This window comes from Podarcis erhardii (genome assembly GCF_964252035.2).
Source record: "Podarcis erhardii genome assembly, chromosome: 15".
Taxonomy (NCBI): Eukaryota; Metazoa; Chordata; class Lepidosauria; order Squamata; family Lacertidae; genus Podarcis; species Podarcis erhardii.
Genome location: NC_138505.1, coordinates 43,828,338 through 43,854,825, shown reverse-complemented (window position 1 = coordinate 43,854,825; position 26,488 = coordinate 43,828,338). Strand labels below are relative to the sequence as shown.

General features: G+C 47.2%; 1 protein-coding gene across 1 annotated transcript in view; it reads left to right on the top strand.

Annotated features, from left to right (window-relative positions):
- SEZ6L (seizure related 6 homolog like) overlaps positions 1-6,787 on the top strand; it is a 193,078-nt gene extending 186,291 nt beyond the window's left edge. Inside the window, 6 exon segments of the mRNA XM_081842598.1 lie at positions 25-216; positions 1,247-1,441; positions 1,585-1,617; positions 3,188-3,302; positions 3,968-4,070; positions 4,930-6,787. Coding sequence (XP_081698724.1) covers positions 25-216; positions 1,247-1,441; positions 1,585-1,617; positions 3,188-3,302; positions 3,968-4,070; positions 4,930-4,959 — 668 coding nt within the window. The 3' untranslated portion in view covers positions 4,960-6,787.
- The last annotated feature ends 19,701 nt before the right edge of the window (positions 6,788-26,488 follow it).

Genomic DNA, 26,488 nt, shown 5'->3' with positions numbered 1-26,488 from the left:
ACTCTGTTCCTTTCTCTCCTCTAGTTATGTACTGCACAGACCCTGGGGAGGTGGAGCACTCAGCCCGTTTGATTTCTGACCCCGTGCTCTTGGTCGGGACCACAATCCAGTACACCTGCAATCCGGGCTTTGTTCTTGAAGGAAGTTCTCTCCTGACCTGTTACAGCCGCGAGACGGGGACACCCATCTGGACCTCAAGGCTGCCCCACTGTGTTTGTACGTTGGGCTCTTTACCCCTCTGAATGCAAAACTCACACACTTCCTGGAAACGAGAAGCCACGGTTGAGTTGTGGGGGACTGCAACCCCTGTGGGTTGGCATTTGAATATAAATACAAGAATACCATATGAAGCTGCCTTCAACAGGTCCAGGTCCTTGATAGATTTGGGCTCAAAAAGATCTCTTTTAACCAGCAGGAGCTCCCTTCAAGGCCTCGGATGGAGAGGGCTCTTCCATATCATCTAGAATCGTAGAATTGAAGAGTTTGAGGTGACTGGGGGTCATCTAGTCCAACCCCCAGCAATGCAGGAATCTCAGCTAAAGCATCCCTGACAGATGGCCATATGACAGATGGCCATATGCGTAAAAATTTCCATTTTTGTCATTTGAATCCATTGGTTTTAGGCCCTACCCTCAAGCTTGCTCCGTCTTCTGTGTGACAGCCCTTCATATATTTGAAGATAGTGATCTGCAAATATGGTGACAGAAATCTTTTTTCCCTGGATATGCCAGGAACTGAGCCAAATTATAGCATCAAATCAATATTTGTTGCCAGCAAGTGGTTGGATGAGCCCTCCAAAAGACAGGTGGAGAAGCACTTGGCTCACACCTGCAAACAGCTGCCAAAAGGTGCTCCAAGCCCACAGGTAAATTTGTGGCCTTTGCTGTGAGAAAACCCTCGTTCTTCACAGGGAAGGTTGCAAGGCAATGCTTCTAACACATTTGTGGGGCAGGAGAGGCAGAGCAGCACTGCTTATGTGGAGCCAGTCTTGCTTGAGCTGCTGGGAAAAAACACTCTCTGTCTCATGCAGTGTGGCATGAGGACCTGGGAGACCAGAGTTCAAATCCTGGATTTGGCCATGAGCCTTGGGCCAGCCATTGCCCCTCCTAGCCTAACCTGCCTCACAGGTGGGAGCTAAGTGCAAGAAATAAATCCATGCACCCTGAACCAAAGAAGCTTCATGCAGACCAGATTTGGAGGGGGAAAGAATGTTCAAAGGCTTCCTCCTCTGTGTGTTTCCTCCTAGCTGAAGAATCCCTCGCCTGTGAGAACCCAGGCCTACCAGAAAATGGATACCAGATCCTCTACAAGCGCCTTTACCTGCCCGGGGAGTCCCTGACATTCATGTGCTATGAGGGTTTTGAGCTCATCGGAGAGGTCACCATCAAGTGTATTCTGGGGCAGCCCTCCCGCTGGAGTGGGCCACTCCCTGTCTGCAAAGGTACTGTCCCCTGGAAAGAGAGAGGGGCCAGGATGCAGCCGCTTGCTTGCTTGCTTGCCTGCCTGCCTCCTTTCCCTCATCTTCTCTGGGGCAGCCTCTGGATCCAGCAGCCCCAAGCTAACCTACCTGCCTTTCTCTTTCAGTGAATCAAGACAGCTTTGAGCATGCCTTAGAAGGTGAGCAGAATATTTTCATGGGCTCCCCGAGTTCCAGAGGACCCAGTCAACAGTCAACAGGACCCAGATTAGTTTTCCTTTGGAGTTTCTGTCATGTGTGCTTTATTGGCAAATCCATTAGGAAACAAAAAGTTTATTAAGATGCAAAAAAAAAAAAAAGTAAGATCTTTTAAGAAAAAGATATTCCAAAGAAAAAATTACAGGAAACCAGCAAATTCCCCAACAGAGCAAGAGAGCAAAGATTAAATGCAGTCCTCTGCTCCTTCTCTAAGCCCATTCCCCAAAGATTCCCACTTCCCTAAAGATGGCTCTCAATGGCTACCAGCCGCAGTGACTGTGCTCTGCCTCAACAGGCGGGGAGAGCGCTCTTGTGCTTGGAGCCTGCATGTAGGCTTACCTCTGGCGGGCCACTGTAAGAACAGGGTACTGGACTAGATGGGTCACTGGCCTGATCCAGCAGGCTCTTCACGTGTTCTAGAGACAGAATCTTCTACAAGCTCCTTTGCTGTCCTCCAGTCATTGGCCTCCTGGCCAGCCACCTGTTCTTATAGCATCTCCTTGTCCATCAAATGCTCCCCGCAGAGGCCCCAGGAGCAAGGAATTAGGGAGCTTTCAATTTGCCTCTCCTCTGAGATATGCATGCCTTATATCCTGCCATGGATAGCAGTTGTGGATTCCAGACCCTGGGCAATTGCTAGGTTTCCCAAGTAACTATTTAATTCCCAATGAACAAACACAGAAAATATGCATTCCATGTAATATGCGTACAAGATCCCATTCCTTCACAGCCTGCCTACATTGGGATGGGTGACAGCTGACATTCTCCCAGCCACAGCCCAGTAAGCAGGAGTCAGGGAGATGGCAAGCAACCCGTGTGGGTAGGCAAAAAAGATATTTGCTCTTGAAAATTACCACCAGGGTTTTCTCCGTCTTCCTGCCCGACAGAACTGTATCCTTGAGCTTGTGGATTCAGGAACTGGCTTGGAGTGCAGACCTACTTTGCTCTGGCTAAATGGAGGGCAAGAGAGCTGGGCTCTTCTCTGCAGGGGAAAGCTCTGTTGCTTTAACAGACAGTCAGTGTTTCCTCAGCGCGAGCTAATTGTGGGAAAGATTGTCTTCTGATATCTGAAGATCTGTCTTGAGTGTTAGCCATCCATCTCCCTAGGCCATGAAAGACCAGGGTGGGTGGAACTGCAGAAACTCTCACACTCGCTCAGGTGCCTATTTGGCAGCTGCTCTTTGCCCAGTCCTAGAAGGGCAGAGCTGGGAGGCAGCCTTTCCCCTCAACTTGCTTGCATTCCCCCCTGGGATGAGGCTGCTCCCAGAGGGCTTGTGTGGGAGGACCAAAGGACACTTTGCACTGAACATGGACACCCATTTGTTTCCTGTGCCTGTTCAAAGCCTCTTAAGCACCTAGCGGTGCCCTTGGAGGGAAATCCATTTCAAGGCTAATCTCCAGTCTGCAGCTTCCATTAGGTGCTTTGGGGTGTCAGTCTTGGGTGCCCTGTAAGAGAGAATCCCATGGGGTGCTTACCTGTCCAGGATCTTACTCCGACACTTCTCTCTTCAGTAGCTGAAGCTGCCGCAGAAACGTCCTTGGAAGGGGGGAACATGGCGCTGGCCATCTTCATCCCAGTGCTTGTGGTCTCTTTGCTGCTGGGGGGAGCATACGTCTACATCACCAGGTAGGAAGGCAGGGTGGTGGCAGGTGCCCTCTCTGGTTCGGGAGGCGTTTGGGGCATTTGGAGGGAGGGCTCAGCTTCTGAGCCAGCTTGGCTGCTTCTGCCAGCCCACCTGTAGCTCTTGGCTTCTCAGGGACCTTTCCTCAGCACCCTTGCTCTGTCTTTGTGGCACTGTGCTCTGGGAGGTACATGTCAATCTGTGGCAAACTAATGGAGTGGGAGGAGCGGCCCTGGGGCAGCTGGCGTTCAGCCCCCTTCCAATGATCCCAAAGTCCTGGGCCACCAATGCATCATCTCCCTCAAAAGCACCCACCACGAGTGCTGCTGGAAGGGCTTGGAAAGTGTTGCTCAGTGGATCCCTTTGGACTCTGCTCTCTTGACTCTTCTCTCTGGTCAAAACAAAATTAAAAAATTCCTTCCAGTAGCACCTTAAAGACCAACTAAGTTAGTTCTTGGTATGAGCTTTCGTGTGCATGCACACTTCTTCAGATACACAGTGTATCTGAAGAAGTGTGCATGCACACGAAAGCTCATACCAAGAACTAACTTAGTTGGTCTTTAAGGTGCTACTGGAAGGAATTTTTTAATTTTGTTTTGACTATGGCAGACCAACACGGCTACCTATCTGTAACTTCTCTCTGGTGTCTCTCTCTCTCCCCAACTCACAGGTGCCGCTACTACTCCAGCCTGCGCCTGCCCCTCATGTACTCTCACCCATATAGCCAGATCACAGTGGAGACAGAGTTTGACAACCCAATTTATGAGACAGGGGTGAGTTGACGGATTCCTAGATTGAAAGCAGCATCTTGATTTGGCTCCACGTGGAACACACAAGTCCCTGTGGAGGCAGTTGTGAGGCAGACAGAGGCAGTAAAATGTCTCAGGACAGTCCTGAATGTTGCCCTCATTCAACTGCCTCAAAGAAGCACAATGATGCTCCCTTGTCTTGCTCCATGTGCCATCCAGTAGTTTCTGGGCCTCTCCATAGTGGCCACATGGTAAGCAGAGTCACTGGATGAAATGAGCTGCCCTTTCCAAGGTTACAGCTTGGGTTTATTTGCTCAAGAGACTTGCGGTTGGTAGTCTGAGAACAAGGCATGACATCCAGCCTCACTGCATGCTTCCAGTCTGTGGTCCTACTAGTGGCAGCAGCAGCAGTCCACAACCATCTTCCTCTCTTTCGGCCTTCAGTGAGGAGTCCCCATCCCTCATCCTGATTGCCAGCATTCTGTCAAAGATGGCAGGCAGTTTTCTCTCAGTGCTTAGCATGTCTGTGAATGTACCGTGACATCAGAGCAGGCCAACCAATGGAGGAGCTGCCATACCCTAAAGGGGTTGCCTTTTATGGAGAGTAAAGCTGTGTGACTCCTTCCTCCTGCCCCAAACTTTTAAAAGTTAACATGAATTTAAAACCTCAAGAATGTAAAATCTCAACAACAACAAAACATTGGTTTTTAAAAAACAAAACAAAAAACCCTGAGAAGTATTCAGAGTGCAGAGGCCCCCTGAAATAAAATAGTTCTGACCAGGTGTCTGAAGCTCTAAGCAATTTCCCCTGCTGAAAGGACATAGCTGGCACCCTTTTTGGAGCAAAGGCAGCCGTTGACCAGAGTCTGTTTTCTTTCCCCAGGAAACACGAGAATATGAAGTATCCATATAAAGCTGACCTCATGGAACTCTCCAGACACAGCCTTGATTTCTTCTCCCAGAACCTCCTCAAGTGATAAATGTCCAGTGGAGTTTGGCTGAGAGCTTGACCATGTTGCTCCTTCTCCTTTTGCCACCTTCCTCTCCATCTTGAAGTCTTCTCCAGTTATGTTCCCAGTAGTATCACGGTTGGGTGCTGCACTCAAGATTTGCAGGCTCTGGAGCTAATCCCTGCTCACCAAGGCAACCTCCTGTATGGCTGCATAAAAAATAACACTGTGGTGCATTCGTTGTGTATTGTGAGTTGGGGTTTTCCTTACTGTCGCTTAAAAAGGAAGCTGCTTCTGGTCCCTGAGTGAGCTGGGCAACGCCAGGTCCAGTGGGCAGAGGGATCTCTTCTCATGGCAGCCACTGCACTCCCCCCCCCCCCCAGAGCTTGGTGCTCTGTTTGAGCTGCTGGAAGAGAAAGTGGGGCCAACTTGTAGAGGAGCTTGGAAAGCCACTGGTGACTACCTGAAGAGCAACAGTGACAAAATGACGAAAATCATGTGTTGAAATCTTGTCCCATTTTTGTCTTGAATCATGGATGTAAACCAGTGTAAAATGGCCAGCTAGGGGATGGTTTGGCTAGGGAAGGCAGAGAAAAATGTCTCTGGAAGCTGGACAGCAGATTGGTGAATTACTCCCAGCTGGTCTTACCTGCCTTCAAAGAATTCTGTGGCTGCTGCTTAAGTCTGCTGTCTGCCAACTTTTACTGTACCTCAGGGCAAAAATGGCAGTTCCAGGCTCTTTGGTTCATGTTGTAGTGTTTCTGGTGCACACATTGGAGCCAACAACATAAGAAAACGGTGGATCTTTGGCTCCCTGAAAGGCATGTGAAGGAATGGTGTGTGGGTGTGTATTGGATTAGTGGCTTCTGAACATGGAGGAGGGAAATGCTGCATCCAGTCTTTTTTGTCTGGAATATGACAGGAAGCAGGCAGGTGACCATACTGGCAACTGTTTGGTCCCCCATCTTCAGTTCCCAAAGCAGGGTATAGCAAAAGCCCCATCATTCACACAAGGTTCCTGTTCAATACATCATGTTTGTGCTTGAGAAACATTGGAATTCTGAATCATCGGGATTTTGCACTGTTGGGCCTTTAAAAAAAAAAAAAAGCCACCTGGAACAACTGCTTTAGATGAGCTAGATCAGGAGAAAGGAGTGGTCTGCAAAACACCACTTGCCTTGGGGCATGGGACAAATGCACCCGATTCCCCTTCCCACCAACTCCCTGCCTGCTTTCACACCAGAAGGCCCTGCAGTGTGGACTGTCTTTGCTCCTGGACGATTGTGCAAAGAAAGCAAACTCAAACCTGCAGCCTTTCCATAGGAACATGAAGATGGGAAGAGCACTATTTGGACTGCAGAGAAACTCTGCCCCTTTTGCCGCCCCTTCCTGCCTCCATCCAGCCTGTCCCCCTCTCAAACCATCCCTGTTATTAATGGGTAACTGGAGGGGCAGCTGATGCCCCTCTTGGCATTGGCATCTTTGTAAAAATGGTGAAATTGTAACCATGGCAATGTTTTTTAAACGTCTGTTTTAGTTTAGAAACCTGGTTTGTGCGTCTCTGCAGTTGTCAAGAGTAAGGCGTAGGGGCTATTTAGTAATTTACTTTTTCCTCCCCCCCCAAAAAAAAATAATTACAGGAAAAAAGAAGAATGTGTATTTGTAATTTGCAGTGGTAAGAGGAGGGAGGGGGAAAGTGCCAAAAAAGAAAAATTGTACCCAGATTTCTGTTTCCGTTCTTACAGGTCTCTTTTTATAAAATTGTTGGGATTAAATATTTTTAAGCTAAAACTTCCATGGGAGGTGGCAGAACTTAGTGTAAGTTACCTTAATAGAAATTGTACTGCTCTGTTTTTTAATGGTGAAGGCAACAAGTTGTCAGAGTTTGGGAGTGTAGCCTTTCTAGGCCTTTTTCAAGGGTAGGAAGAGCATTGCGTGGGGGGGGGGAGGAAGGAGCCAATACAGACACCGAGGGGTTAATTCAGAGAAAGAGCTTTATTCTGCCATGGGGTAGCAGAAGACACCTGCGTGATAATTCACAGCAAGCACACCTGAAACCATTTTTACAAGTAGTTTATATCCATCTTCCAGATCCCCCTTTCCCCCTCCCAATCTTATGAGTTTGCACACAATGTTGGCAGAAACAATCTCTATTCATGATGAAAAAAATTGTTTCTCTCTCTGGCTCTCCTGGCGCTGTTCCCGGAAGAAAGTTGCAATTGGTAAGACAAGCTGGATGCGCTGCTGGCAAGGCCACTGAATGCCTGGGAAACAAAAAGCATTGTTTTCTCAGCCTTTTTCGTTACAGCAAAGCTAATGCTAGCTAATGCTTTGTTAGCTACTGAATCCTCAGAGAAAGTAATTTGAAAGTCTTGAGGCCTGGTTGGGGTGGGGTGACTACACAGGGTTTTGGGTAACCTAACCTGTCCCCTTCAGGAGCACAGAGGATGCTGCTGCCACTTGGCCTGGGTGGCAGCGCCATGGGCTCCCGGATGGATTTCTGACTGGCAGATGCCAACGGCAGCCAAGGTCTCCCTACACACACCTAAGGCATAGTTAACCCAGCACTGCAGTTCCTTACTGCATGGGATCCAAATTGTGTGGACTTCTTTCTGTGTAGTTGGCTACCTGGCATTGGGAATATGACAAAATCTGCCTGCTCAGTTCATCCACACATCCAGACTGGATTTCTGCCCATTTTTTGACAAAGGCCCCGTTTCCATAGTCTCCAACTGCCCTGAAAATGTCAAGACCATAAGGAAAACCCCCAAGGCATCATTAGGCTTCTCATTTTGTCATGCAGAGTCCTGGATTCCCATCTTTGTAGAGGTATGCTAACCGGAAATAGCTTCACGCTGGGGGAAGGGGGGGGTTGTCAACCCAGGCTGCTTCCTCCTCCTCCTCCTCCTTTGCTTCGGCTCCTGGGAATCAGAGAAGGCAGGGTGCGGGGAAGAGGGAAGAGTCTTGTCCTGGGTCTGAGGGGGGCAGGCAAGGTGGCTGGCCAGGCAGACAAGGTGGCTGGCCAGCCGGTGGAGGAGCAGCAGCAGTAGTGGAGGGGGGGAGGCTGTGACTCTCCAGCCTGTCGGCCCCCAGCCATCCATCTAGCTGGAGGAAGTGATCCCTGGCCTGAAGAGATCATGAGAAAAAGTAATAAACATCTTCACATGAAGAAAAGCCCCTGTCCCCCTGGCAGTGATGCTGATGTAGAAGAGAACGTTCCTATTTTCATCTGAGGAAGGTTGAAGGGCAGGTAGTTCCTGTCCTCACAGGAGGCTGCATTCCATCATTGCAGGGACTTATTAAAAGGCTATGCAATAATTTCTTGCTTGGCCTAGTGACTCATGAAGAATGGGACGATGCTCATAGCTGCTGTCTCCCCTCTCCCCTTTCCATGCAAGGCATTGTCTGGGGATCACAAGGACATAAGAACTGCCTTGCCGACTTAGCAGAAGGTTCACCCACTTTTCAACAGCAGCCAAGCAAGCACAATTCACAAGCAGAGCCTCTCTGTCCTGTTTGTGTCCCCTGACACCTGAGTAGGCTCCCTCTAAAGAAGGAGGCTCCATTCTTAGCTGCCATGCATAATGGCTACACGTAGTCTAAGCTTTCCTCTTTCTAAATGGTGTGAGGAGGTGGGCTGTCAATTTCCACAAGCAAGAGCCACAGGAGGCATTTAAGGCTTCTTCCCAGGCTGTTTATCTTGGGATGCCCTGTGCAACTTAAGTTGGAGAACCAGGGGCAAGTGGGAATGGGGCTGAAGACCAGGGGTCACAGACTTGCTGTATTTCAGGTCATTGGGCTCAAATCAGACTTCTGGATCCCTCTCAAGAGAGGATTCAAAACTATTTCATCTGTTTGACAAATTGTTTGTGTTTTCTCCAAAATGTGCCTATCCAGTCCTCTGAAATCCTGCTAGACTTCTCTGAGCTTTGCCCATCCTGGCAGGGGAAGTTAGTTCATTTTACTGCAATCCACTTCAGTTTTCTTATGACTTGCCTCACACACTTTGTCTGCACCCAAAACGCCCCACAAACAGGATGGTTTTTCTTTTTCCGCTTGTGCACCCACAGTCACATCATAGCAACGGTAGTGCACTGTGCTAGGTGCTGCATGGTTTTTAATGGCAGTTTTACAGGTACACCACAGGCCACCTGAATAAAGCTTGCAGACCACTGGTGGTCAGCTTATGGCCAGAAGTGTAATAGTAGATTTGGAAGTGCAGGATCTCATCATGGCACACACATCAACCACACCCCCAGAAGAGACTGAACACATGACTGCCTTCCTCCTGTGCACAGTGACCAGAGAGCTCCGTCAAACTCAGTGATGCTGACCTGACCTTTGGCTGCAGAAAAACACCCTGAGCTATTGCAAAAGGCAGCCTTCAGCCAACCAAAATGCAAAATTCAGCTTTTAAGTAAACAACCTAGCAAAAGAAGTACTATTATTAATAAGAATAAACACTCTTTTCCACCTCTTTTATATGCCAGAACAAGGAGGAGCCATCAGCTGCCCTGGCTGGTGCTCTAGCAGAGGACATATTTGCTCCTGCTCTTAAAAAAAGAATCCCTGGAGCTGCAGTCTGTTGCTACTGCCCTTAGAGCAGAGGAGATACCTCTGGGAACTCCAGGGGCTGCTGAAACGTTGCAAGTCTTGCCATCTCTGTGGCAGCAGCTCCCTGCCCTTCAGTTGCTCTGTGCCAGAACATAGAATCATATGTCATGTTTTTCAGAATACAACTTCTGTGTCTAGGAAAATAATAACAACCCCCGTTTACTCAAATAAACCACAGTTTTTCACTTAGTTAGACCTAATTAATTCAGAATTAATTCATTTGATCATGGACTTTCCTTCCCTGGTGATTTTTAAACTGAGGTTGGGTGGTCAGCTGCCATGGATGCCTTAGCTGAGATTCCTGCATCGCAGGAGGTTGGTCTAGATGACTCTTGGGGTCCCTTCTAGCTCTACAATTCTGGGCTTCTATTATCTGTCACTTCCTGCAGGACTCTGCAGGGAGGATCACTGGCTGCTGTACTGAAATCTGTTTGACTCATCTTCTTTTTGGCCTGAAATCTGGGGGCTGCTGACCACCCCATTGCTTGGGCCATCACCTCCCTGCCATGGAGAGCAACCCCCATGGACCAGGGGTTGTGTACTGGAGCACGTCTCCACTGGTGCAGTTGTGCCTGATGTGCTGGGGAGGCGGGGGTGGTGGCTAGATGCTGCCTTGCCATCAAACTCTGCCAAAGAGGCCATAAACCTCCAAGGCTGTACCACATTCACAGGCTAAATGGCTCATTTCTCAATTGCCACACATCCCTTTAGCCCAGCTAGCATGGAAGCAGAGGTTCTGTGTGCCTGTGTTACCTAGAGACATCCTTCCCCATGGCCAAGATCCTTCTATAATGTCTACACACAAGTAAGTTCCATTCAACCAAGTTTCCTCCCTGGCAATTTCAAATAAATGTTTATGACTCTTCCCCCCCCCCCCACTGATGCCACCAGGGGGATTTAGTGAGTATTCATCCTGTGAATACCCTCCCTCAGTCATGAAAAGGTAAGGCAAGCTTGCAGGCTCAGGCCAGTGGCCCCGTCTGGTCCTGAATCCTCAGCCTGGCCCACCAGATGCCTCCATGGGATGCTTGCAAGCAGGATCAGGGCCTAAGAGCCTTCTCCCCGCCTGCGTTTTCCAGCAACTGCTATTCAGAGGCTGCTCCTATGATGGCAGGTATAATAATGTTGTTGTTGTTGTTGTTGTTGTTGTTGTTTTAAATATCAAATGATATTTCACTCCTTTACCCCCAAATCTAGATTGTAAGGGGTGAGATATTCTTGGTGGCTGCACCCCTCCACATCCACCAGATGGCATCAGGCACTCGGTTTTGGAGCATGTCAATTGCTGCCTGAGGGGGGTCCCAATCCCCATGCTGTCACCGCAGCCCAGCACACCCCCACCCCCACCCCCCGGAAGTGGACATAGTCAGAGCTCTTGCCCCAGTTGTGATAAACTAAGACAGCACAGGCTACAGGTTGCCAGCATGCCACAATTAATCCACTTGACCCTTTGAGTGTGAATGGAGGACTCTTATCAGGAGCTGTGGAGAAAATTTAGAAGATCCCTTTTCTCTGGACACCAACTTGTCTCATCTTCAGCCAGGGCATCTTCTTGCGGGGTAGGGAATCCCGACTGGTGGAAGCTGTTGCTTCCCTTCTTTCCCTAGCATCAGACTCCTCTGATTTTGCTGGGGCGGGGGGGGAGATTTGCTACACCTAATGAATTTCTGCCTGTCGCACAGTTGCCAACATTCAGGGCTGCCTGAATAGTAGAAGTACACCAATAGTCCCAGAGAGAGCTTCTCTTAGCATGTGCAGAAAGACCCTTCCCACCTACCACTGAATAACTATATACAACCTCTACAGACCTAGAAGCAGGAAATGTGGCAGATGACACCATTCCCCAGTGGGCTTCAGGCCCCACACCCATCTCCCCCACTAGAAGCTTCCCCACCTTGGGGAAGGCAAAGGCATCTGGAAGCTGTGTGGCTTTTTTGCCGGGATTCAATGTTGCCAGAGGGAAAGAAAAAGGCCTTCCCAAACAAGTCCCTTTTCTAATTACTCTTAATCCTCTTCCTACCTCCCAGGGGATAAGAGGAAATAAATTGCATTTTTCCTCTCTCAGTCTCTCTCTTTCCCTGCCCCCCCCCCCCACCAGAAGCATAGGGAGCTGTGCCTGCCAGGTTGAAATCTCTCTCTCTTGCTGTCTTGAGCGCATGCACACCCTCTCTGCTGCCCATGACGTGGGCATCCAAGGAAGCAGACTTCTGGAAGATTTGGACACGGAAAGCAAAGTCCCTCTTCATGCGGTGCAGAGTCAAATCAGGAAACGCACTGAGGAGGCAGCGATGCCCACCAACTGGGATGGCTTTAAAAAAGGACTGGGGAAATCTATGATTGTAGGCTAAGGCTATCAATAGCTCTTGGCCACGAGGGCCATGCTCTGCCTCTGCAGTCAGAGGCAATGACACTTCTAAATCCCAGTTGCTGGAAAGCGCTGGGCAGGAGAAGGCTCTCGAATCCTGCTTGCAGGTTTCCCACAATGATCACCTGGTTGGCCACTGTGAGAGCAGGAGGCTGGACTAGATGGGCCACTCTTCTCATGTTCTTAATGACAAGTGTCTCAGAACTCAAGTGATTTAGGCTGAGGCTCCATTGGGTCCAGTCTTTCGAATCCCCCTATGTCTCTGTGGAGACCCCCAGCAGGACACCAGAGGCAGCAGCCATTACCCGCTGTTTGTCCCACCCCTGCCCAGACCCACAAGAAATCTGGGGCTCAAAGGCATCTTGCCCCTGCATGTTGGGCCCAACATTTTCTCTGTGGCTATTTCTCTGTGGCCTGTGGTCATACCCTGAATTCATCAGATTATTGGATCTGCCTTCTGGGCTACAGAAAACGGCTCACAGTCCGCTGGACGATGCTGTAAGGGGCTGGCAAGCAAAGCCCAAAGGCAGGTGGCTGGTGCAGTGCTGTGTCTCCTACATCTGGAACCCCGTGTCCCAGCCTTCCCCCCCTGGGATGCGGGTCTGTGCTGGGTTGTAGTGCAAAAGATCTGAAGGCCACCTGGGTTGGGAGAGGGCTCTCATTTAGCTACAGCAAGATCTCTCAGCTATGGATTTGTCTCCCCTCTTTCCAGAAGCCACCTGAGGGCATGAGGCCTCAGCTTATAGGCCTCAACAGCTGGGGACCCAAAGACCTGAAGAAGGAGCATCTCTTGCTCCTTCAGGCATTCAGTAGAAGCTCCCATGCTCTGCTGGCAAGGAGGTGGAAGTGGACCCCTCTTTAGCTGTAACCACTGGACCCTTCCTGGGCATCTTTGGGGCACTAGGCATTTTAAACTGTTTCTGCTGGTCAGTTTACGTTCTGTGGCTTTGGCTGCCTCTTCTTTTCCTTTGACGATGGTTTTGTTTGATTGTGTTTGGTTGTGCTGTGATTTGCTGTGGCAGCCCCCAAACAGTTTCATTTTTCCTTATGGGGTATCCAAGAGCCCGTATAGAGTCCTTAAGTAGATTCCCTATCCATAGGAGAAAATAACAGAGGCCAACTCTGTTGCAAAAGGGTCCCCCACTCCCCCCACACAGGGAGGGAGGAGAGAAACCCCGAACAATGGTGTGCAAGCCCTTACCGTATTTTTCGCTCTATAAGACACACCAGACCATAAGACGCACCAAGTTTTTGGAGGAAGAAAACAAGAAAAAAAATATTCTGAATCTCAGAAGCCAGAATAGCAAGAGGGATCGCTGTGCAGTGAAAGCAGCAATCCCTCTTGCTGTTCTGGCTTCTGTGATAGCTGCGCAGCTGGCATTCACTCCATAAGACGCACACACATTTCCCTTACTGTTTAGGAGGGAAAAAGTGAGTCTTATAGAGCAAAAAATACGGTATATAGAATTCTGAAATTGCCCACCCTGTAGCTCAAGACCACCTCCCAAAACATCATACATACGTCACAGAAAGAGGTGGTCCCCCGCAGAAATCCTGTTTGTCAGGATACCTTATAATGGCCACTGATTGTTCTACCTGGGCAGCCTGGCCATTCTTTTGTGATGGTAAATACTCAGTTAGAATCATAGAATCATAGAATCATAGAGTTGGAAGAGACCACAAGGGCCATCGAGTCCAACCCCCTGCCAAGCAGGAAACACCATCAGAGCTTCTTAAGAAATATGGATTACAAAAAATTTCGCAGCAAAGTATGTTGATTTTAAACGAGAAAATAACAGATAAAGAAATAGAGGGTGCCATTCAAAATATGCAATTAGGGAAATCTCCAGGGCCAGATGGACTAACCTCCAGATACTATAAAACATTGAAGGACTGGTTAATACAGCCGCTTAAGGAGGTTTGTAATGAAATACTAGAGGGGAAAAAGGCACCTGAATCGTGGAAAGAAGCTTTTATCACATTAACACCAAAGACTGAAACTGAAAAAAATCAGATTAAGAACTACCGCCCTATATCATTACTAAATGTGGATTACAAAATATTTGCTGATATTTTGGCAAAAAGACTGAAGAGAGTGTTAGTGGAGGAGATTCATAAAGATCAGGCAGGCTTTCTCCCAGGAAGACATTTATCAGAGAACGTAAGGAATATAATTGACATTATGGAGCTGTTAACTGTAAATATTAATACAAAAGCGGTGTTGATTTTTGTGGACGCGGAGAAAGCCTTTGACAATATTTCTTGGAACTTTATGAAAAAGAATCTCCACGGGATGGGGGTAGGCCAAAAGTTCGAAAATGGTATAGGTGCAATATATTCTGAACAAAAGGCAAAGTTAATTGTAAATAATGTGGTAACTGATGAACTTTCCATAGAAAAAGGGACACGGCAAGGGTGCCCAATATCCCCATTACTTTTTATATCTGTCCTGGAGGTTTTGTTGAATATGATTAGGGGGGACCAGCTGGTAAAAGGAGTTCAGGTCGGAGCCAGACAGTACAAACTGAAGGCATTCGCAGATGACTTAGTATTGACTTTGCAAGAGCCGGACACTAGTACAAAGAGAGTTTTAGAGTTAATTCAAGTCTTTGGTCAGGTGGCAGGATTTAAGTTGAATAAACAAAAAACTAAAGTTCTGGAAAAAAAATTAACAAATGCTGAAAGAGAGAGCTTTCAAAATGAAACTGGATTAACGGTGGCAAAGAAAGTAAAATATTTGGGGATTAATATGACATCCAAAAACGTGAATTTATTTAAAGACAACTATGACAAATGTTGGACAGAGGTAAAGAAAGATCTAGAAATATGGTCGAACTTGAAGCTTTCCTTGTTAGGCCGAATTGCAGTGATCAAAATGAATGTATTGCCTAGAATGTTATTTTTGTTTCAGACACTACAAATTGTGGATAAACTAGATTGCTTCAAGAAGTGGCAGAAAGATATATCTAAATTTGTCTGGCAGGGCAAAAAGCCCAGAATAAAATTTAAGATACTTACTGATGCAAAAGAAAGAGGGGGGTTTGCCCTGCCAGACAAATTTAGATATATCTTTCTGCCACTTCTTGAAGCAATCTAGTTTATCCACAATTTGTAGTGTCTGAAACAAAAATAACATTCTAGGCAATACATTCATTTTGATCACTGCAATTCGGCCTAACAGACTGTACTATGAATCGGCAGCTTTCTGCTGGCTGAAAGACTGGCTACTTCTTGAGAATGCAGACACGTTGGATTTGGAAGGATTTGACAATAGGTTTGGTTGGCATGCATATATATGGTATGACAAGGTTAAAGTTCATAAGGGTTTTAAAAACCATATTGTCAGAAAAGCATTATATAACGTTTGGATTTGATATAAGGATTTGCTGGAAAATAAAACTCCTAGGTGGCTATAACCTATGGAAGCTAAGGAGGTGAAGAAACTTAACATGGAACCTAAATGGCCAAAATATTTTGAAATTTTAGAACAAGAAAGTGGTAAATTTAAACTACAGAGCTATGAGAAAATAAAGTCTAAAGTACGAGATTGGCTCCATTATTATCAAATAATGGAGACTTTTAAACAAGACAGGAAAATTGGTTTCCAGGTGGAGAAATCGAAACTAGAGACAGAATTGTTAGAACCCAATACTAAGAATATATCAAGAATGTATAACCTATTGCTGAAGTGGAATACAATAGATGAAACTGTTAAGTCAGCTATGATTAAATGGGCACAGGACATAGGTCATGACATTATGCTTGCGGACTGGGAACAGTTATGGACCACCAGTACTAAATTTACGGCATGTAATGCCTTAAAAGAAAATATTATGAAAATGATTTACAGGTGGTACATGACCCCAGTCAAGCTCGCGAAGATTTCCCATTTGCCCAATAATAAATGTTGGAAATGTAATGAAGCCGAAGGTACCTTCTTTCACCTTTGGTGGACCTGCCCAAGGATTAAGGCCTTCTGGGAAATGATTTATAATGAAATTAAGAAGGTACTTAAATGTACTTTTCAAAAGAAACCGGAGGCATTTCTCCTGGGCATGGTTGGCCAATTGGTTTCAAAGAGGGATAAGATTTTCTTTATGTACGCCACTACAGCAGCAAGGATCCTTCTAGCAAAGTATTGGAAGACACAAGAATTACCCACACTGGAATAATGGCAGACGAAAGTGATTGACTTTATGGGACTGGCAGAAATGACCGGCAGAATCCGCGACCAAGAGAAAGAGACAGTGGAGGAAGATTGGAAAAAGTTTAAACTATATCTTAAGAACTGTTGTAAAATAGAGGAGTGATAAAATGTCAAGGGGAAGGAAGATGCAGAATTGCAGCTAAAACTGTTTGATGATTTAAGGTGAAATTGAGAATGACAATGAGTTTAAATTTAATTGGCAAAAAGGGTTGTTGAAAAACTGTAAAATAAGGATGCAAAAAGGGTGAGGTATGGGGAAGTCCGAGAAACGAGGCGTATGAAAATGAGGTTAAGAAATGATATTTTTTGTGTGTGTTCGTATTTGTTGATGTTTGTGTGTTGTTGTTGTTTAGTGTTAAAAATTGGAAAATTAATAAAAAAATATTTTTTTTTAAAAAAAGGAAACACCATCAGAGCACTCCTGACATATGGTTGTCAAGCCTCTGCTTAAAGACCTCCAAAGAAGGAGACTCCACCACACTCCTTGGCAGCAAATTCCACTGTCGAACAGCTCTTACTGTCAGGAAGTTCTTCCTAATGTTTAGGTGGAATCTTTTTTCTTGTAGTTTGGAACCATTGCTCCGTGTCCGCTTCTCTGGAGCAGCAGAAAACAACCTTTCTCCCTCCTCTATGTGACATCCTTTTATATATTTGAACATGGCTATCATATCACCCCTTAACCTCCTCTTCTCCAGGCTAAACATGCCCAGCTCCCTTAGCCGCTCTTCATAAGGCATCGTTTCCAGGCCTTTGACCATTTTGGTTGCCCTCCTCTGGACCCGTTCCAGTTTGTCAGTGTCCTTCTTGAACTGTGGTGCCCAGAACTGGACACAGTACTCCAGGTGAGGTCTGACCAGAGCAGAATACAGTGGCACTATTACTTCCCTTGATCTAGATGCTATACTCCTATTGATGCAGCCCAGAATTGCATTGGCTTTTTTAGCTGCCGCGTCACACTGTTGGCTCATGTCAAGTTTGTGGTCAACCAAGACTCCTAGATCCTTTTCACATGTACTGCTCTCAAGCCACGTATCACCCATCTTGTATTTGTGCCTCTCATTTTTTTGGCCCAAGTGCAATACTTTACATTTCTCCCTATTAAAATTCATCTTGTTTGTTTTGGCCCAGTTCTCTAATCTGTCAAGGTCGTTTTGAAGTGTGATCCTGTCCTCTGGGGTGTTAGCCACCCCTCCCAGTTTGGTGTCATCTGCAAATTTGATCAGGATGCCCTTGAGTCCATCATCCAAGTCGTTGATAAAGATGTTGAATAAGACCGGGCCCAAGACAGAACCCTGTGGCACCCCACTAGTCACTCTTCTCCAGGATGAAGAGGAACCATTGATGAGCACCCTTTGGGTTCGGTCAGGTCATAGACTCACCCTATTCATACACAAATAACCCCTTAAGACAGGGTTTGTGAGCAAAGAGACAATGGGGAGGTTTCCCCCATTTGCCTCCCTTACTGCAGAGGAATAACTGAGATCACTAGGGAAGTCAAAATGGCTTCAGGATTGTTCTCCTGTACTGTTTTAGACACATGGTTTATATACTTATGTATGTGTTTGCCTTGTACATTTATGAACATTTATTTTATATTTAGGACCTTAGAATTCTTATAACAGTTTCAGCAAAATAAACAATGGCAGTGAATTTGATGGTGGCATCACAGGAGACCCTTGCTTTTCTTCCCTGGCACACACACAGGAACACATCCAGGCACATATGGCAACCCTGTGGTCCTGAAGTGGGGCTTCCACTGGGAAGTTCTCCTGGACTGGAGTTGGGGAAGAGCTGCAGCTCAGGGGAAGAGCATCCGCTTGGCCTGCAGAAGGTGCCAATCCCTGGCAGCATCTCCGGGGAGGGCTGGGGGAGAGAGACTCCGGCCAGAAATCCCAAAGAGCCATTGCTACCTATCAGTGTAGGCAATACTGACAAATGCTGGTCTGACTAAGGCCTCAGGTATTGTCAGCTGGCCAGCTGCACGCGTTGCTGCACTTAGCAGAGAAACACTCCTGGCAGCCAGCCATAAATTCCTTTCTTTCTTTCCTTCTGACAAGATTACATGCAGAATAAACAAAGCGACTGGGAGCCAGTGTGGTGTAGTGGTTAAGAGCGGTAGTCTCCTAATCTGGGGAACCGGGTTCACGTCTCCGCTCCTCCACATGCAGCTGCTGGGTGACCTTGGGCCAGTCACACTTCTGTGAAGTCTCTCAGCCCCACTCACCTCACAGAGTGTTTGTTGTGGGGGAGGAAGGGAAAGGAGAATGTTAGCCGCTTTGAGACTCCTTAAAGGGAGTGAAAGGCGGGATATCAAATCCAAACTCTTCTTCTTCTTCTTCTTCATGACGCGTTGCTCTAACTACTTTCTCTTCTCCCTCTCCCTCGAGACCAACAGAGCCAACGGCTCAGCCCCTTCCGTTTTCCCCTGTGAGGTGGATCCCCCTCTCTCTGAAGCACCCCTTCCTCCCCAGACTCACTATCCTCTTCTCTGTCTTCTGAGGAGGACTCAGTACTGAGCAGTGGAGATCGTTCCCTGTATCCTCTAATTCTTTCCTCCCTCGCTGCCTGCAGTTCCCTGACATCCACCCCCTCCTCAAAGCCCCCCCTCACCTCCCTTTCCTGAGAAGAAGCCTCCCCCGATGCATTCTCCTCATGCTTCTCGGGGGTAAATCCTAGGAAAATCTCCTCCTCCTCCTCTTCGGTATCATCAAAAATGTTACCCCAACCTTTAACACCTGATGGACCCGGAGGCTCTTCACTCACTCCTTCCCCCCACTGTGTTTCCTCTTGGTCCGAGGCTGAGAACCCTTCAAAATCCTCTTCATCGTCCGTCGGCCCAAACGCCCTCTCAGCGAACCTCCCTGCGGGCTGTGCCTTATGGGGAAATAGCTCGTGGAAGTCCTCCACTAAACCCTCCTCCGTGACCCAATCTGACCGCACCCATGTGTTATCCGAACTGGGAGCCCCCTCCCAAGCTACAAGATACTCCAGCTGATTACCCTTCTAACGCAAGTCCAATATTTCCTCTATCTGGTGTCCCCGCTCCCTTTCCTCGACTTCTGGCAGTGGCACCTCCCCTTCCCTTCTGCCCAGCCGGTAAGCCGACAATAGCGACCGGTGGAACACGGGATGAATTTTCATGCTCTCTGGCAGCCTCAACCTAAAGGCCACCGGGTTGACTTGCTGTATGATTTCAAAGGGACCCACCCTCCTGGGTTTGAGTTTCTTACAACCCCCTTTCCAAGGCAAGCCTTGCGTTGATAACCACACCTTATCCCCCACCCAGAGGGTTTCCCCTTCCCTCCGATGCTTGTCTGCTTGCCTCTTGTATACCTCCTTGGCCCTTTCCAAGTTCAACTTCAGTTGTTGTTGAATTGCCTCCATTTCCTCCGCAAACTGTTCAGCAGCCGGCACACTCCACAATTCCTCCCCCCTCCCCGGGAAAGCCCTAGGATGGCACCCGTGATTTGCAAAAAACGGAGTCATCCCTGTGGACACATTCTCGGAGTTGTTGTATGCAAACTCCACCAGTGCTAATTTGTCCACCCAATCGTTCTGCCTCTCCCCCACATAACAACGCAGGTACTGCTGTAATACTGCATTGACCCTTTCCGCCTGCCCATTGCTTTCGGGATGTCTGGCGGTGGTGAAACTTACCTCAACTTGCAACAAACTCATGAGTTTGCGCCCCTATCCGAAATGACCCTCAAAGGGACCCCATGCAACTTAAACACGTGCTCCACAAACAATTTGGCTGTCTCCTCTGCAGTTACCGCATGAGAACACGCCACAAAATGGCACATTTTGGTGAGTAGATCCACCACCACCAACACTGCCTTTCCCCCCCTGGACCGGGGCAGGTCAGTGATGAAGTCCACTGATACCACCTCCCATGGCCTCCCTGGTGTTGGCAGAGGCTCTAATAACCCTGCCGGAGCTGCCCTCTCCCCTTTGGCTCTCTGACAGGTCTCACACCCTCGCACATATTCCTTCACATCTTCCCGCACCTTAGGCCACCAAAATTCCCTGGTGACCAACAACATGGTCTTATGTTGCCCAAAGTGTCCTGCCGTCGAGCTGTCATGAAGTTGTCAGAGGATTTGGGCCCGGAGAGCTTCCCCTGGTACATACAAAGCCCCTCGATAAAACAGTAGCCCCCCTTTTTCCTCGAAACCTCCCTCAGCCCCTCTCCCTTGCCCAAGTTCATCCAACTTTCCTCTGGCAAAAGCATCGTCCCGCATCAAGCGTAGCAGTTCATCGTCCTTCACCAATGTTGCCCCGCAAGCCCACCTCTGCTCGGGGAACATGAACCGGGCTATCGGCGGTCCTTCCTCTGCCAAATACTTGGGTTTACGGGATAAAGCGTCCGCCCTCACGTTCTGCTCATCCGGTACGTACTGAATCCTGAAGTTGAAGTTGGCAAAGAACTGTGCCCAGCGTATTTGCCTCTGGCACATCACTCTCGCCGTCCACCAGTACTCCAAATTCTTGTGATCCGTGCACACCTGTATCTGATGCTTCGCTCCAATCAAAAAAATGTCGCCACTGCTTAAACGCAGACACAATAGCAAGCAATTCCTTATTATAGATACTATAGTTCACTTCCGATTTATTGAGCTTCCGGGGGAAAAAGGCACACAGACGCCACTCCCCCTCCCCATCTTGCTGCATGAGAACTGCTCCAATCGCTCGATCAGACGCATCTGTCTCCACCCACAGTGGTAGTTCAGGGTTGACATGCAGCAGTTGTTCCTCGGAGGCGAAGACTCTCTTTAGACTCTCAAAGGCCCTCTGCGTCACATCCGTCCACTCAAACTTCTTGCCACTGAGGCAATCCGTTATGGGGGTCGCCAGCCGTGCGAAGTTCTTGATGAACTTCCGGTAGAAGTTACTGAAGCCCAGGAACCGCTGAACATCCTTCCTCGTTTTTCGGCTTTTCCTTTTTTTTTTATAAGATATTTATTGAAGTTTTTCAAAAATGATACATTGTAAAACAAAAGGAAGAAAATAAAAACAACAAAAATACAAAAATACAAAAACAAATAAAAGAAAAACACATGAAATTTCCATTACTTATTTTCTCTTAACTTATTTTCCAGACCTCCTCATACCTCCCTTTCTTGTATTCCATTTCATATTGTTAATTTCGCAAATTCTCCCCATTAGTTTTTACTTATTTCTAAAACTTATTTTTCATATCTCTTAAGCATTACAGCTGGAAACCACTTAATTTCTGTCCAACATCATTCTAACATTCATTAATTTTGCAATATTTTTGTAAATAGTCTTTAAATTTCTTCCAATCTTCTTCCGCCGACTCTTTTCCCTGGTCTCGGATTCTGCCGGTCATTTCTGCCAGTCCCATATAGTCCATCATCTTCATTGCCATTCTTCCAGAGTGGGTAGATCTTGTGTCTTCCAATATTTTGCGATAAGTATTCTTGCTGCTGTTGTCGCGTACATAAAAAAAGTTCTATCCTTCTTTGGCACCAATTGACCAACCATGCCCAGGAGAAAGGCCTCTGGTTTCTTCAGGAAGGTATATTTAAATACCTTTTTCATTTCATTATAGATCATTTCCCAGAAAGCCTTAATCCTTGGGCACGTCCACCAAAGGTGAAAGAATGTACCTTCAGTCTCTTTACATTTCCAACATTTGTTATCGGGCAAGTGATAAATTTTTGCAAGCTTGACTGGGGTCATGTACCACCTGTAAATCATTTTCATTAAGTTTTCTCTTAAGGCATTACATGCCGTAAATTTCATACCGGTGGTCCATAACTGTTCCCAGTCAGCAAACATAATATTATGTCCAACATCCTGTGCCCATTTAATCATAACAGACTTCACCGTTTCATTCTGGGTATTCCATTTCAGCAGCAAGTTATACATCTTTGACAAAATCTTAGTTTTGGGTTCTAACAATTCTGTTTCTAATTTCGACTTTTCCACCTGGAATCCAACTTTCTTGTCCAATTTGTAAGCCTCCATTATCTGATAATAATGAAGCCAGTCTCGCACTTTGCCCTTTAGTTTCTCAAAACTCTGCAATTTCAATTTGTCTCCCTCTTGCTCCAAAATTTCCCAATATTTTGGCCATTTGGACTCCATATTGAGTCTTTTGAAAGCTTTCGCTTCCATTGGTGACAACGACCTTGGGGTTTTATTTTCCAATAAGTCTTTGTATCTTATCCAGACATTAAACAATGCTTTCCTGACAATATGGTTTTTAAATGCTTTATGTACTTTAACCTTGTCGTACCACAAATATGCATGCCACCCAAAAGCATTATTAAATCCTTCTAAGTCCAAAATGTCTGTGTTCTCAAGAAGCAGCCAGTCTTTCAACCAGCAGAATGCTGTTGATTCATAATAGAGTTTGAGGTCTGGCAGGGCAAATCCACCCCTTTCCTTTACATCAGTTAATATCTTAAATTTTATTCTAGGCTTCTTGCTCTGCCAGACAAATTTAGAGATATCTTTCTGCCACTTCTTGAAACAGTCCATCTTGTCCACAATTTGCAATGTTTGAAACAAAAACAACATTCTAGGCAATACATTCATCTTTATGACTGCAATTCGACCCAACAAGGAAAGCTTCAAATTTGACCATATTTCTAGATCTTTTTTCACTTCCGTTCACCATTTTTCATAGTTATCTTTAAATAGGTTCACATTTTTTGCTGTCATGTTAACCCCCAAATATTTCACTTTCTTAACCACAGTCAAATCTGTCTCTTTCTGAAACCTATCTCTTTCAATTGGTGTTAAATTTTTTCCTAAATCCTTGGTTTTCGTTTTTGGGCTTTTCCACTCCACCACTGCTTTGACCTTCTCCGGGTCCATTGCCAGACCCCTGTCCGACAGCCTATAGCCCAGGAACTCGACCTCTCTCGTGTGAAACTGACACTTCTCCAGTTTCACCCATAGGCGATGCTCCTTGAGCCTAGCTAGAACTTCCCGCATGTCCTTAACGTGCTGTTCTTCGTCTGGAGAGTAAATAAGTATGTCATCCAAAAATGCAGTGCAGTTTTTGTAGAGCAAAGGTCCCAAGACGTGGTGCATGAAGGCTTGGAAGCACAGACTACCACACTGTAAACCAAAGGGCATAACAAGATATTCAAATGCCCCTAGTGGTGTGAACATGGTTGTCTTCCACTCGTCTCCCTCTCGCACCCTGATGAGATTGTAGTCTCCTCTCAAATCCACTTTGGTGAAAATTTTCCCCTTTCACACCCTCGCCAATACGTCATCAATTCTTGGCATTGGGAAGGCCATGGGAAGCATCTGGGCGTTGATTCGCCTGAAGTCTATGACGAGACGTTTCTCTCGCGTGGCCTTTTTGTCCACAAAGAACACGGGGCTTCCGCCTACTGCCCTAGACTCCCTAATGAAACCTCTCCTTAAGTTCTTGTCTATAAAGGCTCTTAAGTCCTCCATCTCCTGATCGGACATAGAGTACAGTTTTCCTGCCGGTAACTTGGCCCCCGGGATCAAGTTGATCTGACAATCGTAAGGCCTGTGCGGCGGCAGCATGTCTGACTCTCTTTCGCTGAAAACCTCTGCCAAGTCCATATATTCTGGAGGAATGCTGCCTTTCTCTCCTGCACACGTAGCCGCCACTCTGGCACTACCAACTCGCAGCTCCTTTACTCCCAAACAGTTCTCCAAGCAATGCGCCGATCCAAACGTCAGGTTACGCTGATGCTAGGAGACCACCGGATCGTGTATGGCCAACTAACTCATGCCCAAAATGATGGGTGGGCCCGCCAGCGTGGCCACATGGAAAGCAATCATTTCGGAATGCGTTGAAATCCTCATTCTCATGGGGGGGTCTGATGGGTCACTTCCCCTCCCAAGAGTTCCCTCCCACCAATGGTGGTCACTTGTAGCGGAAAGTCCAAAGGTAGTAAATTCAATTGGTGCTGCGCAGCGAAGTCCCTGCTGAAGAAATTGGCACTCGCTCCTGAGTCCAACAGGGCATGGACTTCCATAGCCTGTCCACTGGGGAGATCCAGCAACACCCTCACAATTATGCCTGGTTGGGGACGTCCTGGTCGGGGCTCTGGTTCAGTTCCCTTCCTGCCTGACTGCTGCCCCGCCCCATTCCCAGCCAGGCACTGGCATTTCCCTGCTTTTGGACTTCCCCCTCTCCCATCTGGGAGGAAGCCCCCACCATTCCCTGCCAGTTGCGGCGTTCAGGACACACTCTGGCAAAGTGCCCTGGTTTCTGGCAGATAAAGCATTTCTTGGCAGCCTGCCCGTTTTCTGCCGCCTTGTGAGTTGGCCGTTGAGCTTTTGAATCTTCCCGTGCACGGGCAGAGTCAATTTCCATCGGCTCCGAGCGAGAGTGACCTTGCTCTCCCTCACTTGGTATGCCAGGAATGCGATCACCATGGGAATGCCGGCCTTTGCTCTCATCTTTCACCTGAGAATTCAGTCCGGCCTTAAACAGAGCTTGCACAGTTTTAGAGTCTAAGCTCCAATCAAGCTTGTGCATCAGCATCGCAAATTGGGACCAGTACTCCCTCACAGTTGAGTTCCCCTGCCGGAGATCCAATAGCTGCTGCTGAGTCACATCCTCCTCAGATCCAAATGAAAACATAATGTCCATGGCTTCCCAGAATTGTTTGAGATCGCTGAGCGCAGCATTGTGGCTAGCAAGCAGTGGGCGTACCCAATCTCGCGCTGCCCCCGTCAAATGGCCTATAAGGTACCCCACCTTGTCAGCATCCCCAGCAAAAGCAGCTCCTTGTAGTTCCAGGGCATACTGCATGTCAAGTTTGAAGCCTGTGTATAATCTGGGGTCCCCATTGAATTTGCTTACCAGCGTCAAAGACCGGTTCAGTAAGCCCCCTCCAGAAGCTCCTTCAGATCTGGCCCTGGCTTCTTCCAAATAAATTCTTAATTCCAATAAATCATTCCTCTCTTTTTCCAGCTGTGCAAGGCGAGCTTCCAGAAACATAGTAAATATAATTGAATATTTAGAAACAAAAATAAGCAAGCTGTATTAATCTTTATAGACACGGAAAAGGAGTTTGATAAGGTGTCCTGATTTTTTATGAAAAATAATTTAGAAATGATGGGTCTGGGGACAAAGTTTTTAAGAAGTATAGATGTAATTTATAAAGACCAGAATGTGAAACTTATAAATAATAATAATAATAATAATAATTTTTATTTATACCCTGTCCTCCCAAGCCAAGGCCGGGCTCAGGACGGCTTACAAGCAATAATAAAAACAAGTTGAATGATTACAACTTAAAAACAAAATTAAAATACAACATTAAAATATTGAAACAGAGCGAATTACAGTGGTTAAACCACAGAGCCTAGGACTTGCCGATCAGAAGGTCGGCAGTTCGGATGCCCGCAATGACGGGGTGAGCTCCCGTTGCTCGGTCCCTGCTCCTGCCAACCTAGCAGTTCTAAAGCATGTCAAAAGTGCAAGTAGATAAATACCGTATTTTTCGCTCTATAAGACACACCAAACCATAAGACGCATCTAGTTTTTGGAGGAGGAAAACAAGAAAAAAAATATTCTGAATTCCAGAAGCCAGGACAGCAAGAGGGATCGCAGCTCAGGCATCCCGTTTGCTGTCCTAGCTTATGGGATAGCCGCGCGCAGCCACTCCCAGGCAGCGGGATGAAGGCTCCCCTTGCCCGGGAGAGGCTGAACGTGGCTAAGAAAGAAGCCAGGACAGCAAGCGGGATCACAGCTCAGTGATCCTGCTTGCTGTCCTGCCTTATGGGATAGCCGCATACAGCCTCTCCCTGGCAGCGGCATGAATTCTCCCCCTGCCCAGGAGAGACTGCGCACGGCTAAGGCTCCCCCAAGAGCCGCACTCCCTTTAAAGAGTGCGTGGAGCGTGTGTGCAGCTCTTGGGGCACCCAAGAGCCACACACATGCTCCACATGGCTCTTTAAAGGGAGTGCTGAGCAGAGCCTCCCGCCTGCATTTGTTCCATAAGACGCACACACATTTCCCCTTACTTTTCAGGAGGGGAAAGGTGCGTCTTATAGAGCGAAAAATACAGTAGGTGCCGCTCTGGCAGGAAGGTAAACAGCGTTTCCGTATGCTGCTCTGGTTCACCAGAAGCAGCTTAGTCCTGCTGGCCACATGACCCGGAAGCTGTACGCTGGCTCCCTTGGCCAATAAAGTGAGATGAGCGCCGCAACCCCAGAGTCAGCCACGACTGGACCTAATGCTCAGGGGTCCCTTTACCTTTACCTATCCCAATTGTAACTGGACAAGGCCAATTCAACGACTGGCAAAAAATGATGTTGAGGTTTGTATGGCAGAGCT